The 18480-nt window shown below is 39.0% G+C and overlaps 1 protein-coding gene across 1 annotated transcript in view; it reads left to right on the top strand.

Moving 5' to 3' along the window:
- Positions 1–18480, top strand: part of LOC126457232 (chromodomain-helicase-DNA-binding protein 7-like) — a 311277-nt gene that overhangs the window by 149353 nt on the left and 143444 nt on the right. The window contains exons 22-25 of the mRNA XM_050093361.1: positions 3715–3856; positions 4461–4548; positions 10981–11092; positions 11197–11374. Coding sequence (XP_049949318.1) covers positions 3715–3856; positions 4461–4548; positions 10981–11092; positions 11197–11374 — 520 coding nt within the window. The remainder of the gene's footprint in view (positions 1–3714; positions 3857–4460; positions 4549–10980; positions 11093–11196; positions 11375–18480) is intronic.

The raw sequence follows: 18480 nt of genomic DNA, 5'->3' as shown, positions 1-18480 counted from the left end.
TGTGTTGGATGTTATCTGAAAGATTAAGAGTCTTATTTAATCTGTGTTATTGAATATAACCACTTCATGCATAGCAAATATGTTACTCGTTAGTGAGCATTAAACACTGTGTTGTATGTGAAAAATTTTGATTGGATTTTAAAGTATTTAGCAACATTTGCTGTCATTATGCAATGACTAAACTGAAATGGGCAAATTACTTCATCTCCTGCTTTCACTATCTGATGCATATGGAACAACATATGTATTAGAGGCACTAGGCTTATTACGTGGCATGTAATGGCAGGTCAGGTTAGAACTTAAAAACTGAAATAAAAACAAAAATCCACTTCTTTAAAGATTTGTTTAATCTCATGTTTAGTATGTGACGCCTATTTTCTGTGCTGACATCAACTTGTCTGCAGACTAAAACTACAGCAATAAAATGTAAATGAGAGAATAACACAAAAACGAAATTTTCTTCACAAAGAAGATGCGCCATTATAACAACAAAACACGGTGCACACACACAAGCGCCTGCTGACAGTAAAATGTGTCAGAGGCTGTAGGGCAAAGACTATATGTTTCATAATAACAAATTGCTTTTGAAGAGCGTAACATCACAGCTATTTACATTTCTAATAAGTCAAGGGAAAATATTGTGAATAGTGAGTTGACAAGTGTTCATTTCAAAGTAAATTTCCTTTTACACAAGATGAATTACATCATAATATGTAAGAATGTGCTTTACATTACTCTAATCACGGAGCATTTGACTCTTTCAGAACTTAACACTTTGACAACTTGCCACTGAGAAAAAAAATTTTGCCATTATTTAAAATTTTGCTCTCACATTTGTGTTTGATGTATATTAAATGGTAACACCTGCTAAAACAACCAAGCTTCAGAATTAGTTTTTCATATTTATTTTAGTTCGTCCATAGATTACGGATTATGCAGTGACATTGACAGTATAATAATCCTTAAAAAAAGTAAGAGATGAAAACGTGTCGTATGCTCACAATACAGGGTGAGTCACCTAACATTACCTCTGGAAACGCCTCCCAAACCACAACAAACACTGAATAACCAATTCCACAGACCGAAAGTGAGGAGAGGGGCTGGTGTAATTAGTTTATACTAACCATTGAGAAATACATGGAAATATGATTTTCAACACATACTTACGTTTTTTTAAATGGAAACCTGTTATAATTTTTAGCACAACTGAAAATAGAAACAAATACTTAATCAACGCTGTTTCATTGTAACCTCAGACGTTCAGTCGTGTGTTGTAACAGACAAAATCTTTAGAGGTATGTTTACGAAGACTACAGTATTTACAAGTTTGGTTGTCTCAGTGCCTGCACTTAGCGCTTGCTGAATTAGTCCTTGTACTCAAAATAACTGTAGTACATTGTGTTACCGGACATCTGTGATAGTGTACTGTACACAAGTAAGAACAGAAGTATGCACAGTAGGAATGTGAGAAGGTCGCAAGTACAACAGTGTGTACAGTGTTGTAAGAACTGTGAAAATGGTTTACTCTAACTCTGAAAAGGCAGAGATGGTACTCATCTGTGGCAAGTGTAGATAAAATGCAGCTGCAGCCTGCATGCAGAAAGGTACCTGGACAGAGCGCATCCAATGTGCCGCACATTTAAAAACATCTACAAACAATTGTATGCAACTGGGATGGTCGTAACATGCAATCAGGTCCATAACAAATCCATCACAAGAGAAGCAGGTGCAGTTGGTGTGTTAGCTGCTGTTGCTGTGAACCCACACGAGTTCACGTGACATTGCGAGAGACAGCACAGTGAGTCAAGTAGTGTAATGCACATACTTTACCTTCACAAATTTCACCCATGTTATATGTTGCTGCATCAGCAATTACATGGAGATGACTTTAATAATAGAGTGAATTTCTGTCAATGGACATTAACAGAGAATGCATGTCAGTTCTATCTGTTTACCAATGAAGCAGGTTTCACAAACCACGCTGAAGTGAATTACGAAACATGCATTACTGGTCCTTTGACAATCCTCGCTGGCTTCGACAGGTAGAGCAACAGCGACCATGGAATGTAAATGTATGGTGCGGAGTAATTGGCGACCATCTCATTCGTCCTCACTTTTTTGAAGGCACCCAAACAGATGCAGAATACATAGAGTTTCTACAAAATGATCTGCCAACATTGCTAGAAAATGTCCCACTGGAAATGCATAGCTGTATGTGGTGTCAACATGATGGTGTTCCTGCACATTCTGCAATGAACACAAGGCTGACCCTTGGCAATAAGTTAAACAGGCTTTTCATAGGACATTGCAGACACACAAATTGGCCAGCCCATTCTCCTGATCTTAAACACCTTTAGATTTTTTCTGTAGGGTACGTTAAAGGAGAACGTGTACGGTGATGTGCCTACAAGACTAGAGGATCAGAGGATATGAAACATTGTATTGAGGCAGCCTGTAACAACATTACACGTAATATACTGCATAGTGTAAGACATTCATTATGCAGTAGCCTGCAAATGTGTGCAGAAATTGATGGGCACTACTTTGAACATTTATTGGCCTGAAACATCAGGACACACTTTTTTACATTCTGTAATTGAAAACAAAAACAAATTTTTAAGTTTAACCACATTCTCATGTTAACGTAAATATTCTTCTAACAAATTGGTGCCGTCCAGTATTCTTCAGAGAAAAAGACTAATAAAAACGTCAGCATGTGGACATAATTGAACTGCTGAAGAGTTACTCAAGCATTAACTTTACCTTGCAAATTACTCTGGATGTAATTAACTTTTTACAATGTAAGAAACAGTGTTAATTAAGTATTTGTTTCTATTTTCAATTGTGCAAAAAATAACAGGTTTTCGTTTTTTTAAAAAGTACGTGTTTAAAATCATACTTCCATGCATTTCTCAGTGGTTTGTATTAACCAATTACACCATCCCCTCTGCTCACTTGTGGTCTGCAGAATTAGTTAGTGATAGCCGCTGTGGTCGAGTGGTTCTAAGTGCTGCTGCTACAGTCACAGGTTCAAATCCTGCCTCGGGCATGGATGGGTGTTGTCCTTAGGTTAGTTAGGTTTAAGTAGTTCTAAGTCTTGTTTGTTTTGGTTTGGGAGCTGCTTCCAGCGGTAATATTAGGTGACTCGCCATCTGTATGCTGTCATTGGCTGGCAAGATCATGTGACATGAATTATGATTGGCTGACAAAAGTGCATCAGGCAGCGCAATCTGAGTTTCTGTGTTTTGGAAACTACGATGCTGGATTTAGTGGTATTCGTATTTATACATTTGTAATACAAAAATATGCAGTGTGCATGTTGTCGTCCATCAAAGATATTTTCAAAATGCATTTTGCTGCGGTTCGTTTACAATTGTGCTGTGAAGTTCTACACCAGAGTATAAAACTTTTTACATTCAAAAGTAAGTTTTACAGCTCCAAGCAAAAGTATGTTGTCTCTTAACATGGAAAAAAACATACTTTCACTCCGGGTATAGTGTATTTTCACTTAGGAAAAAGTGTTTGTAACTGGGAAATCTTGTAAAAATGTGGAAATTTTTTGTTTTGGCCATGTAAATATCCTGTAGAAAAGTGAGAATTCTTCCTACTTTGAAATTTCAGAGTTGAGAGATGAAACTGTTGCATTTTTATACTTTTATGCATGTGTGCATACATTTGGCACAGTAGTAAAGGTCGTTTATTTTATTTTTACAGGCCGAAGACACAGGAAACATGGTAAGAAACACAAGATAAAGTTCCCGTGCGATGATTATATCCCAAGGGATGGTGAAATTGTGTATGGGAGCTGGGCAAGAAGCGAATGTTTTAAAATAGAAAGGGGTCTTCTGACATTTGGGTAAGTGTTGGTGTTAATGTTATTTGTGACAGATACTTTAATACATGTAAGGAGCAGCTATACTACATTGATAATGTCAGCATTGTGTTTAGATTAGATACTTTTCCAAGTGCCATGTGTGTTCAAAGTCTGGTAAATAAACAAATATGGGTTTTTAATAATCATCATTGTTTGTTGTTGACATGCATATGATAGCTCTTTCACTTAGTTGGTGGTGTCTTAAATTTAGTTCACATGTAGCAAACATTGTAATTACTTTTTAATCAACAAAGATGAAATACATGCACCAAGTAGTATTAAGACATAAACTTCAGCTTTTATTTTATTTGGCTATGTAAAAATTGTCCATAGTAAATTCAGCTGAGATAAATGATGGTAGACTGACTAGAGTATTCAACTCAATTTGTTTTACATCGCTGAATATTTTGTAAAACTCAATGGTATTTAATTAATTAATGATTTCTAGTTGTCGAATACAAAGAACAGAAATTCAGTAACTACTGTTACTAGCCACTTATTGTGTTCCATGTTAAACATGAACAGCTCAGCACACACATCACAGACCAATCAATTTTGAGAATCTGCTAAATCCATTTTTTGTTAGGTGGAGCCGTTGGACAGAAATACTCACACACAGCCATTTCCGTCGTGGATGGCGAGAATCTGATGTAGAAGATTGCGCGCGTGTCATTGTAAGTTATTTGAGTCTCAAGAATTACTTTCTTTTCAATTAGAATTGCTGTAATTATTGTAGATATTAATTTAGAAAATTGTGTTTATTGTTGGAATACTCAAATTGTCTAGCCCCCCCCCCCCCCCCCCCCCCCAAAAGAAAAAGAAAAGTGCAGTGGAAGACTGACAAGATAATTTTAATACACAAATGTGCATTGGTTGCTAATTTTATAAAGTTTAGATCACATTTATTTATGAAGTAATGATGCCCTTCCAACATAATTTTCTTATAGATAGATAAAATACACCAGAAATATTATTTCAGTGGATTGTAACTTATTAACCCATGAATCTGTCAGACTATAATTATGTGTGGCCACACAATAAAAAGTTAGCCAGAACAAGCATCTGCAAATGCTTTTCACAGTAATCGTTTTGTCCAAACCATGGTCTGGTCACTGAATTTCGTGGCTTACATTCTTGTGAGTGCTTCAGTGCATGTAAAAAGTGCCCTATAATACTTCCACTTTCACAAGGAGCCACATTTAATTGGGGATATGTGCATGTATGAGGGCATTTGTCAGTCTCTTCTAGTATTAATTAATTTGGAACACTGTAGCACATTACTAGGTATTGTCCTATAGGTGGTCTTATGCCCTTGTCTTCCTCTGGCATTTAAACTAACGCACCCAGCCAGTTACTGAAAACCTACAATTTAATGCTGACTACTAAATACAGTGCAACTTACTATGTAAAGGAAGAAAGGACCATCAGAAAATAAATATGTTTGAAATTGTGGAACAACAGTATGCTCATATTATTGGCAGAGAAGTGAAACAAATTAACCAGAAAGCACCAAAGATTATTTATGGTAGGAAAAGAGCAAATTTGTAAGCATTTAAGGGGAGTGTAGAGAAGGGAAGAAATATGCGGGAGTATTGTCAGGATAGAAGTTGTGTATAGTACTAGAGAGGGAGCAGGGAAAGGCTTAGGCACGTGGAGGAGAGGGTTGGCTATGGTTGAGGCCAGGAGGCTTATGGGAAAGGAGGATATGTTGTAGGAAAAGTTCCCACCAGTGCAGTTTGGAGAGTTGTTGTTATAGGAGGGGGGGGGGGGGGGCAGATGGCAGAGGCTGTGAAGTGTGAAGGGGGCATTAAAGTGAAACATCATGTTTTGTGAAAGGATAGTCCAGCTGTCTCTTGGCCACAGTTTGGCTGTGGCTACTCCTGTGGACTGTTGTCATGCCCATGTAGAATATGGTGCAGTGGTTGCAGCTTGCTTGTTCATAAGGCTGCTTTCATGGGTGTTCCTGGCTTTGTTGTGGTGGGAGATGCCTGTGACAGGACTGGAGCTGGTAGTGAAATGATGTATGTAACAGGTCTTCCATCAAGGTATATTGCAGGAATGTGAGCCATATGGCAAGGGGTTGGGAGCAGAGGTAGAGGTGGCCCGAATAAGATTAGATTAGTTTGTCATTCCAAGGGAACGCTCGATGTTGTGAAGGTTGGGTGGGTGGCAGAACATCACTCTGGGAAGGGTTGGGAGTACATTTTTCATTGCAGAGCATGATGCACTGGTGGAGTATATGATTCAGATGCTCCAGTCCTCGGTGGTACTGAATCAAGGGAGGTGTGCTCCTTTGTGGCCAGACAGTGGGTCCATGAGAGGTGACAGGTTACTGTGAGACAAGGTGTGGGAGATCTGTTTCTGGACAAGGTTGGAAGGGTAATTTTGGTCTGTGATCGCTTCATTGTGACCATTGACAAATTTGGAGAGGGACTGATTGTCACTACGAGTGTAATGACCATGGGCAGCTAGGTGCCGTGGAAGGGACTTCTTGGTGTGGAATAGGTGGCAATTGTCGAAGTGGAGGTACTGTTGATGGTTGGTAGGTTTGATGTGAACATGGTTACTAATGTAGTCATCCTTGAGGTGGAGGTCTGCACTGAGAAATGTAGCTTGCTGGACTGAGGAGGACTAGGTGAAGGAGAATATAGGATAAGGTATTAAGGTTCTGAAGGAATGTGGATAGGGTGTATTCACCCTCAGACCAGATCACGACGATGTCATCAGTGAATCGGAACAAGCTAAGGGGTGTGGGATTCTGGATGGTTGTGGAGGATTCCTCGGGATCGTCCATGAACAGTTTGGCATAGGGTGCTGCCATGTGAGTTTTGATTGCCTACCACAGATTTGTTTGTAGGTGATGCCTTCGTATTGACGAAGAGGAAGAAGGCTAGGTTTAGAGTCAGTTGAGTATTGGGAGTGTAGAGGGAAGTAGTGTCAAGTGTGATGACCAATGCATTTTGTAGTAAATATGCAGGAACTGTGGAGAATCGATGAAGGAAATAGTTGGTGCCTTCTATGTAGGAGGATAGTTTATGGGTTAAAGACTGAAGGTGTTGGTCCACGACAGCAGTTATTCTTTCTGTAAGAGTATAGTAACCAGCCACAATGGGGTGTTATGGGTGGTTGGGTTTATAAACTCCAGGAAGTGTGTAGAATGCAGGAGTGGTGGATGTGAGGGGAGAGTCAGTTAGGGAAGAGGTTTTGGGATAGATCTAAGGATTTGAGAATAAACAGGAAATCCTGCTGGAGTTCTGGAATTGAGTTACTGTGGCAGGACTTACATGTGGACTAATGTGACAGCTGGCAGAGTACTTCAAGACAGGTAATCCCTGCAGTTCATAACCACATTTGGGAGCCTTCATCGGGAGGTAGGATTATAAGGTTGGGTACAGTTTTTGGGTGGTTGATTGCAGTTCTTTCTACTGATCTAAGGTTGGTTTCCTTGTTCAATGATTTGGGGTATTATGGTGAGGCCAGGTTCAAGTTCAGTATATACTGGAAGGTTAACGGTAGTGAGTAGGTGGCAGTTTGGATGGCTCATGGTTGAATGGAGGAGTAAACTGAGTCAGACAGGGTTCAGTGTTGATTTTGGATTGTCTAATAAGTAGAGTTTGTAGTAAAAGTATTCCCACCGTAGGAGGAAAGATCTTCTAATAAGCCCAGGACCATTGAATTTGTGAGTGAGGCAAAAGGTACAGCCTTTCAAAAGTACTGATGCTTTTGATGGTAGGAGGTAGTTTCTAAGTGTGTGGTAAATGTAGCAACAGCAATGAAGGGTTACTGAGGATGTTGTAGAGGTGATTGATACTGGTAATCCAAGATTAGAGTATGAGGTGGACAGTTTGGATACTTCGTTGAGTGTATGGCTGGAGAGCAGGTAATCAAAGGAGGTTTAGGCATGATTTATATGGTTTTACAGGACCGTATCAGTGAGGGCTATGGACTGATGGAATTCGAACAGCTAGAGGTCATATGTAAAGGGGAGGGGGTTGCAGTCGATTATGACTAGTTTGATGGTCAGTCCATTTAGGAAATTCCATGAAGCTGGGTAACAGTGCAAGACAGTATGTAGGACTGGGTTCTGACTAGGGAGAGGGAAACTATTCTGTACTGAAGGAGCATGGGTCCATAGTGAAATATATGGGAAAAGGTGAAACTTGTGTGAGCATTGTCTATAGTCAAACATGATATAAAATCCACTTGAAACACAATGAGATCAATTTGGATGTGGTGGCGGGAGGGGGGGGGGGGGGGGGTGCGAAGATGATGATTGTTGTGTGGGATGCAGGTTCTTGGGTGTGAAAAGAGAGTTTAGCAGGTATAATTGGATAAGCCAGGTTAATATGTGCATATTTAAATAAGAGCAAGGACGGGGGCAGGGAATTCCGTGTGGGATGCAACAAAGAACTCGGCACAGAAAGGTACAAGAAAATGCGTAAAAATATGAGACGGTGTAGGAAGATAGTTTGACCAGTTTCAAGGTCCAGGGATATTTTTATCCGCAGGAAGAATGTTGGATGCTATACACAGCTCCTACAATCAATGCAGAGCGTATTTGGTTCGAAAGGTGACAATAAATACAATAAAACGCAGGAAAGTGGGGGGATAAAGAGGACAGTCACTGAGAATGTAATGTGATAAGATAATGGTAACAAAAGGAAACAACAGACAGTTGTCGGTTGGATAGAAAATCATTAAGTAAAATCTCAACATTGGAAAGTCCAGGATGGAGTAACAATAATATGGAAAGGATAGATTGCTACTAGCCACACAGACGGGCACAGTGAAAAAGAATGCTGAATATTTAAGCTTTTGGACGGACGGACGGACGGACGGGCGCGTGCGCTCGCTCACACACGCAGGTGCGCACGCCAACACACACACACACACACACACACACACACACACACACACACGGCACTGTCACTGAGCACTAAGACTCAACAGTGACTGTGACCAACATGAGCAGCAGTCTTGGTCAAATGGGTATTGGGGTTGAAGAAGAGGTATGGTGCAGGGAGGAGGAGATAGAAGTTGGGGAAGGTGCTAGTGCCACATGTGGGAGCAAGGGTCTCTCTAAGGCCTTCACAGACCAAAATTACTTGCCCAACCTTGCCCAGAAACAGATCTCCCATGCCATATCTCACCAGTCATCCCCAGGAAAAATTTAAAATCGCTGTTGTAAGAATGTAAAAATTGCAACCCTGGTCTAGGGGTAGCGTCTTTGCTTAGTAATCAAAACGTCCTCAATTCTGTTGGGTTCAAACCTCACTACTTAAATTTTAAACAAAAACCAACAGTGGCAGCTAATGACATCAGGCATAAGAAGTTGCCCTTATTCCGCAAACAGCCTCGTCAAAGTGGGCAGAGGAGTGGACAGGAGCTCAGGCTCTGTCTTACCCTTGCGATAGGAAACTACCTCTAAAAGGTGCCGAAGAAGCAGCAATGATCAATGGCCTGAGGGTCCAGAACACAATTGACACCATTACATTAAAGATGTATAATGAGTATCCATAGAACATGTGGCCTGTAACAAAAAAGTGTCATGATGTTCTCTCCATTGGCTAAAGAGTCCAGACTATACCTCCACCCTATGCCCTGCCCTTTCGGATCTCCAGGAGGTAACTGCCAAGGTGGAGGTGACCGTTATGAGAAAAAGGTTGAATAACCAGTAAAAGGGTAACATTCTAAGAGTTGGGGCATGGAATGTCAGAAGTTTGAGCATGATAGGAAAGCTAGAAAATCTGAAAATGGTAAAGCTCACTGTAGATATATTGGGGGACAGTGAAGTGAAATGGAAAGAAAACATGGATTTCTGGTCAGACGAGTGTATGGTAATATCAAAAGCAGCAGGAAGTGGTATAATGGAAGTAGTATTTGTTATGAATAGGAGTTTGGGGTACAGAGTGGGTTAGTGTGAATAATTCAGTTCTAGAGTTGTTCTCAGCAGAATCGGCAGCAAACAACACTGACAACAATCAACAATAGCTCGGGTATATGTGCTAATGTCATAAGCAGAGGATTGGGGGGGGGGGGGGGGGGGAAGGAATATGATGATATTTAATGGCTGATTCGGTACATAAAGGGAGATGAAAATCTAATAGTCTTGGGGGATAAGAATGTGGTTGCAATAGTGATAGAAGAAAGTGTTATGGGAGAATGTGGGTTTGGCAGTGGGAATGAGAAACAAGAAAGACTTAATTGAGTTATGCAGTAAATTTCAGATGATAATAAGGAACACGCTATTCAAGAATAGCAAGAGGATACAGTATACTTTTTAAAAAAAAGGCCGGGAGATGCAGGAAGATTAAATTACATCATGGTCTGGCAGAGATTCCAAAATCAGATTTTGGGTTGTAAGGCATACCCATAAGCAAATAGAGACTTGGCTCACAATGTAGTAATGATGAAGAGTTGGCTGAAGTTTAAGAGGGTAGTCGGAAAGAATCTGTGTTCAAAGAAGTGGGGTCTGGAAGTTCTAAGGAATTAAGAAATATGCTTGAAGTTCACTGAGGCTATAGATACTGCAATAATGAGCAGCTCAGGATGCCTTTCAGTTGGAAAGAGAAAGCCCTGTCACGACAGTGGTGACCTGTGCTCCCAGTCATTATAACTTGTATTTCTCTTCTCCAGTTTTGTCCTGAATCACCTCTCTCGCCTTTCTTCATAATGTTACCAAGAGTTCCCATTTAACCTCCTAATTCTCTGCCATGGCTCCTCAGTCCTATACCAGTGGTGTCCCCCCACCAAAGAGATGTGTATTCTGTCTCTCTGAACAGTGAGTATCTAGTTGATAATTGATTTAACTTTTCAGCTTTTTAGGTGGCTGAAGTGTGGTTGAACCAAAAATTCTGTCAATTATTTAATTTCAATTGTGACCTCATTTCCCTCTGACTATAGGTGAAATTAAATACATCTCTTAGTTTCATGGAAATTATGAAATTATTTTTTCATTGTTTTTAATGATGACTTGCCATGCTAATACTGAAAGAATATCAATTTCTTTATGAGTTCAAACATAGAACTGATTTCATTTGCAATGACATTTTCTTGACTGTTAAGTGGTACAAACAACGGATGATAGTTGCTTGTAATCTTTTCAGTTACTTTATTGCTTGAGATACTACAGAGGTGATGACAAAATCAGGAGTTTTATTTGGGATCTGATTACACCATCGGAAAATGGAGAAACAAGAGTGCAGAAGAATCACATGGGTATGTAATGAAGGGAAACGCAATGACAAGTTGTTAAAATTTAGTTCTAAAATGAAAGATAGTCTTTGTTTGTTTTATAATGGTATGCTGTGATCTTACTTTAGGACTTAATACACCAATACCTCGTGGAAGGAAAAATAAAAAATTTTTCAAGAAGGATGGGAGATCTTCAAATCAAAATGAAATTGGAGAAATGAATGATTGGAGTCGCCATGAGAAATACGATGGCGACATTCTTTTGGAAAGCAATTATAAAAAGCACCTAAGTCGACATGCAAACAAGTAAGGAGGATTTATCTGTAATAGTGTGTTAGGTAATAATACAAAATGAGAAATATTAACAGACTAAGTGTTGACGTATTGTCTATGGAAGCACTTGAGCTTATCAGTGTTACGTAATTATCACAATCACGTGATGACTACTTCATTCACAATGCCAGTTTCGGCAGTTTGTTACCTTCAGATGTTGTGAGTAATCCACAACCAACCGAACACACTTGTTCTATACATTCTTAACTTCATGGAAAGGTGTTCAATATGTTGTTGAATGTCTACTTCGTCATACCATGTGATGGCATTGTGTTTAATTAATTGACATATTTTATCGATTTCATGACATTCACCACACGTAACTTGAATTCCCATACATCTTGAAGAAGCCATTAGTGGAGTAATTATCACATATGATGATGGCACTAAATTGCCAAAACCAATAATATGAATAATTTAGTAATTAGATGATCTTGTTGCAATAAATAAGTACATGAACAAAGTCACTAACTGCATTTCAGAAATTGTTAATTTAATAACTGCATGACAAAATAACTCTTTATTTGGTTTTTCTCTCCTTTGATAACTACTCCTTAGATATTGTAAAATTTATCTGTTCATGTCTACTTTTGGGCTGCATCTTGTGTTGAAGCTGACTACTCAGAAGTGAATTGGGCAGATTTAATTCAAAATGCACAGGGAGGCAAATGGGTTTAGGAGGGACACAACTGGTGAACTGTTTCTATAAGTAGTGATGCCATGTATGGTATCAGTTATGTGCCTAACGTGACCGGTCTTGTGTGTTAAGAAGGGCACCTATCGACATGGTGTGACATGACACATGGAATGGCATTGGTGTGGTATGTGTGAGATTCAATGCCAACAACAGTAACTTCGCACCATGTGTTCTTTGGACGGTGAAGGTGTTCTGCCCCTATTCAACTTATTTAATGTTTTGTCTGAAGGAAGCAAAGCTACACAATTCTGTAGTTTCTCTGTAAAATATTTACTTTCAAAAAAAAAAAAAAAAAAAAATTAAAAACTTCAATTTTGGGACCTGTGCGAGTTGTTCACTAGGCTTTCTCTCTCATAAGATTTGAGGAAACTGTTTGATAAACAAAAATTGTCCTTTCACACTCTGTAGTCTGTCATTGCAGCTCGGGAATGAACTTGTTCTCTTTTCGTTATTGGTTACAGTTGTTACGGTACTTTAACTACTGTGCATGTTGCAAAAAATTTGTTATGATAAAATATAATTGGTGGCCAATTTACTTTTTGTGTATTTTAGATCGTACATTGCGGGATATGAAATACAGCTAACATTTGCGAATTTGTTTTAACTCTGGAAGGAGAGCCAACCTATTTCCAGTCTTGAGTACATACTTCATACATGTGGTGATCAGCTGCCACATGCTCAGATGCCATTGTCACACAAGCTATTCAGAATTGTGGCTTGTGTTTTTCTTTTGTATGTGTGGTTTATGAAGTCAGCTGCTGTCACATTTTGGAGTTAACATTGCATTAAAATTTATTTTGTTTTTGTAAGTAGAGATAGACAATTGCAATCCAGCAGCAGAGTGAGCTGCATACTATATGCGTCAGTTTTTCATGTCTGCGCTAACAGTTTCATCTATGAAACATTCACTTACTGTTTTTGTTCACACATTGTCCAACAAAAGTTTCACCAAGCAATCAATGTTAAATTGGATTTTGTTATTGATGTAACCGCATAACACAGAATGAGCTGTCACATGCAGTTCCCTCCCTTTACATGTACAATTGTCTTAATTTCGTTGTTGTACCTTGGTTTTTATTTTTGGTAGTTGTATCTGTGAATTCTTCTGAAATGTAATAAAGCATACTAATCTGCTACTGCTGACTCTTCCTCACACTATCCAGGAATCTGATTTTGAGCATTGCTCACAAAAAGTGGTTTGTTAAATGTTCCATTTTTATCGATGTATGTACCAATCTTTCCAATAATGTAATACATTGTCAAAGGCAATTGTGTGGTTAAAGTCATGTGGTGCTAATGATTCAATGCTGTTATTGCCTTTTGTTCATGAAATGAGCATGGAAGCAGTATCCTTCGCCACACCTTTTAAGTAATTGTAATGCGTGCTGCCACAAATGCTCCTTTCTTATTCATCACTTATTTCACTTGTTGTACACTTTTAAAATATAATAATTAGTAACTTACATATTTATCGCGAAACTTCCCCAGGCAACTGGTGATGCAAAACATTCCGCTCAAGTGAACCCAGTCCAGATATTTAAGAGTTGAATGTATACATCTTGCTTTCCTTTTCCTCTTTTCTGAGGGCACAGTACTTTTCAAAGATTTGTGGCCATAACAGCAAAGGCAATATGAGGACATATGCGGTGTGAATATTTATCTAAACCAACTCAATAATTCTGGTAGAAAACAGCTGATTGTTACTGGGAACTGTGGAGTCTATGGAACTGTACTGGTAGCTTTGGTGGACAGCACATTGGGGTTAAAGCTGTTACTATGTCTGAATCTACATTTGATAATTCAAGTCTATAGTCTTGCTAGCTGTTTACCCTCCTTTGACACTACGCGTTTCAGCTTAGCCCTGTCCTGCCACCTGTGTGTGTGTGTGTGTGTGTGTGTGTGTGTGGGGGGGGGGGGGGGGGGGGCTGCTCCTTTTTCCTGAAGGAGGATTTTGCCGAAAGTTTATATGTAACAGCCTTTTTATCATGCTTGTCTGCAACTCAACATGTCATCCTTTTGGTGAGCACCAATATGTCCTTTCCGTAATATTGTTGATATTCCAACTTGGACTTTTCATTATTTTATATTTAATTACGGATATCCAGGACGAAAAGAGCTGTAGAATTTTCTTCTGGTATGTTATTGTCAAAGATCTGGGGGTTGGACGCACAAAAAATTGTGACACCAATAAAATTAATATATCAATGAAAATATTCAATTTGTGAACTTATAATGTAATTGGATAGGTGAAAAATCTCGCCAAGCAGTGGCAGAAGAACGCATGCAAATTAATATATGATAGTTCACACTGTTTGTTTGTTTCATAATGTTATATGGTTTCATAATGTTATATGGTTTCATGATGATGCATATTGTAAGTCATCTGTGCAGCAGAATGTAGGCCATCCTGTTGAGAACTTACTCAGAAAACCAGCAGTGGTCTGCAAACAACGCTGTCAAATTGAGTAAGCAATGCTGTACTGTCTGTCTTCACTCAGGTGGAGTATGTATACAGCTACATATCAAAAGGACCTGATAATACATTCAATAAAAAGATTTACGTGTATGTCTTATATAAAACCTCATATATGTCAATTCTATTTAGTTCTCTTTCTTTATTCTTTTCCGCAAACAGATTAAATGAATTCAAATTACTGTACCTATCCATGACATGTCATTAGCAGTCCTTTCTTATGCTTTATTTGCTGTATGTGTGCTGAGTACCTTTCCACTAGAACAACAAAAATGAATATTGAACTCGTAAACTGTCAGTAGCATAGACGAAGCGTGTGTCACAAAGTGGAATATGTTGCATTCATCTGACAGTGGCGTGGCATGCCAAGTGTCTCAGTTACATCGTTTCAGCCCAGTAGGTGCTGCTCCATTGTGCTGTATCTGTTTCATCTGAAGTTGCAAGCTAGATGTATGCTTTATGCTACACCACTTGCCATGTCATTCAGGTATGCATCTTGCATTATGGGTGCCTAACATTAATATCATTTGTGCAGTACTACAGTAGGATGAATGTTAGTTCACACTGAATGTGAACAGACTTTCACATCAGGTCTTGTAGAGTGGTGTTATGTTAACTCGAGATGGAACATCACCACCATGTTACATTGCTGTACTCACCAGTGAATGTGAGAGTATGAGGAAACATTCTTCATACAAGAAGTTAGCATATAGAATTGACAGTAAGGAACTAGCAATAGCAATAGTAGTAGAATTTTAAGTCACCAAAGCAAAGCTCATAATGAGTATTTGTCAGAAACCTTGTGGTAAATTCTATACAATGCTGGTTGCTATAAGTGCCCTACAAACATTTTAAAGCATCAACATTAATTTAGAAGGGAGTGTACATCACTCTTCAGTTTCATTATTCAAAGTTTGTTTCCTATTTAATTACTAAACTCTGCCCAAACAGGCCATGAAGGCCTAACGGTACCAATCGGCCCCCATGTCACCCTTAGCCCAGAGGCAACACTGGATTAAAGTATGGAGGGGCATATGGTCAGCACACTGCTCTCCCAGCCTTATGTCAGATTACGAGACCAGAACTGCTACTTCTCAATCAAGTAGCTCCTCAGTTTGCCTCATTTGGGCTGAGTGCACCTGCCAGCCAAGAGTGCTCAGCAGACTGGATGGTAACCCATCCAGGTGCTAGCCCAGCCTGACAGTGCTTAGCTTTGGTATTTCAGTGCCTGTGTTATTCTGATTACAATGCACTGCAGCGACGACAGCCATTATGAAACACATAAGATGAATTCACAATTGCAAATAATGACTACCATCAGCTGTAGAATGGAATGAGGACAATGAAAATTTGTGCTGGACTGCCTCTCGAACCTGGATTGCCCGCTTCTTATCACAAGCGGTCGCCTTACCATATGGCTATACATGTGTGACTCACACCCATATCCAAACATTCTTATGTTACCATATGGCTATACATGCGTGACTCACACCCATATCCAAACATTCTTATGTTGTCAACCATATGTCTGTGATATGTACTCACACATCAGTTATGGGTATTCCTGTACATATCAGATGATGTACTTGAAAGTAGCATGCCCAGTATTGTCATATAAATATGGTATTCCAGTGCCTGTGTTATTCTGATGACAATGCACTGCAGCGGCGACAACCATTATGAAACAACATCAGATGAATTCACAATTGTGAATAATGATTACCATCAGCTGTGGAATAGAATGACGACAGTGAAAATTTGTGCAGGACCGGGACTCGAACCCAGATTTCCCGCTTATCGTGAGTGGCTACATTACCATTTGGCTATCCATGTACGACTCACAACTAGGCCACTGTACTCGAATACACACAATTGATGAGAGAGTGCAGATTCTAGACATATAGTTAATGACACGTGGAAGTAGGACCTGGCTGTGAGTCGTACACAGATAGCCAAATGGTAAGGCGACTGCTCGTGATAAGTGGGAAATCTGGGTTACAGTCCTGGTCCGGCACAAATTTTCAGTGTCGTCATTCCATTCTACAGCTGAAGATAGTCCTTATTCGCAGTTGTGAATTCATCTGAGGTATGCTTAACTTTGGTGATCTGATGGGAACCTGTGTTCCCACTGCAGCAAGGCCATTTGCATTTTCCATTTAATTACAAAGTAATTTCTTAAAAATAGTGAAACCCCCCCCTCCCTTCCTTTAATGGAGCTTATGGCTTCACTGTTGAATCAGTTTTTTTTATAAATGAAAGTCGGTTGTCAAAGACACTATCAAACAATGGAAAGTCTAGGATGGAACAATAATAATACTGCTACACACACACACACACACACACACACAACACACACACACAGAGAGAGAGAGAGAGAGAGAGAGAGAGAGAGAGAGAGAGAGAGAGAGAGTTGTCATACAGTTGCAGTGATATCAATGTTTGTTCTTATTTTTGCACAATGTCAGCTGTTTTCTTTCTCGAGGTTGTGCGAAAACGAAATAATTTTTGGTTTACAGGTGTTGAGTTTCCTTGTATAGGAAAAAAATTTACAGGAAAAATAAAGAAGACACAGAAGCACAAAATCCAGTGTTGCAGAGTGAGCGAGCCCACATGGGCTAGGTTAAAATGTTAGCAGATAATGTCACCATCTGTTCTGTGTCAAAACTTTCATCATTTACATGGACATTCCATCTTGTTTCATTTCAATGCTGGTGGTATGAATGCTATCTCATAAACATATTGTGAAAGATTTTGGCATGATGTAGTGCGAATTAGTCCCGAGAAAGCTCCCAAAAATATTAGGAATTTCAGAATGTACGTTAGGGACTAACTGAATGATGGAGTGCAGTTGTTAAAGACACTAATCTCAGCTGTGGGAAGGTGGAGTTTGCTCTGTGCAGCCATCCTGATTTAGATTTTCCTAAATCATTTCAGACACTGGTGGGATGGTTTCATTCAACAAGACAACAGCTGACCACCTGACCTATCCTTATAAAAACATACGTTCTGTGTGTGGATATATCTTGAGCTATAATCTTGTAGGAAAGTTGTGGTATTTATTTTCATTGTATTATAATAACAAATTGTACATCGTTGTGAGATGATGCTAAGATGAATAAATAAATCAAATCAAACGATCTGCCGTGTATTATGATAACAGTATAGTATCGGAATTGAGGATGTTAGTACTTTCTCGATTAATTGCCGCTTTGTGTCCTTTCTCACTCCTGACCCAATCTTTGAAGCAAATTTTCGTCTGTACAGCATCAATAAAATTACTATATCCTTAATTTCTCCTGTTCATCATTTTAATCCTACGTAAGAAGTGTAGAAAACTTGAATATTATTGATCTCTGTGTATTGATTTTTAAACGCATCTCCTTAATGTGTGAGTGGCAAAGTACTTTTGACTTTATTACATCTTCATAGTGAAATATTCATTCATTGGAATTAGTTGAATACATACTGTTTCAGGTATTCAAGTCATATTGGAGAAGAATGTGCACTAACCCCTTGACCGTAGTAAATAGAGATCAACATCACCCAAGATATTATGTTCATATGACCACAAAATTGGTTATAATGAAGTATCAAATTGCAAACCTAAGATAAGAATGGTCTAAAATTCCTTGTGCAGCTAAAAAGGATTCCAATAAGCAGTGTTTCCACCAATTATGTAATGCGTATATGACTGTATTCAAAGAAATTAGACTGAGAAGTGGGTGGTAGAGCCACATGACAAGTTTTGATTCATTAGACAGGGTGTATACAACCGGGAGATCCGGGAAAAACCCGGGAATTTTTTCATCCGGGAGAAAACCGGGAAAAAACCCGGGATATTTTTAGAATTCCAGGAATTTTTCATTGCTTTAGTTTTCAGTTAAATTTTTGTAATTTTGACCGGTAAGA

This window comes from Schistocerca serialis, chromosome 2 (assembly GCF_023864345.2).
Source record: "Schistocerca serialis cubense isolate TAMUIC-IGC-003099 chromosome 2, iqSchSeri2.2, whole genome shotgun sequence".
In the NCBI taxonomy this organism is placed as follows: Eukaryota; Metazoa; Arthropoda; class Insecta; order Orthoptera; family Acrididae; genus Schistocerca; species Schistocerca serialis.
Note: the sequence above shows the minus strand (reverse complement) of the source record. Positions and strands in the feature narration are given on the sequence as shown.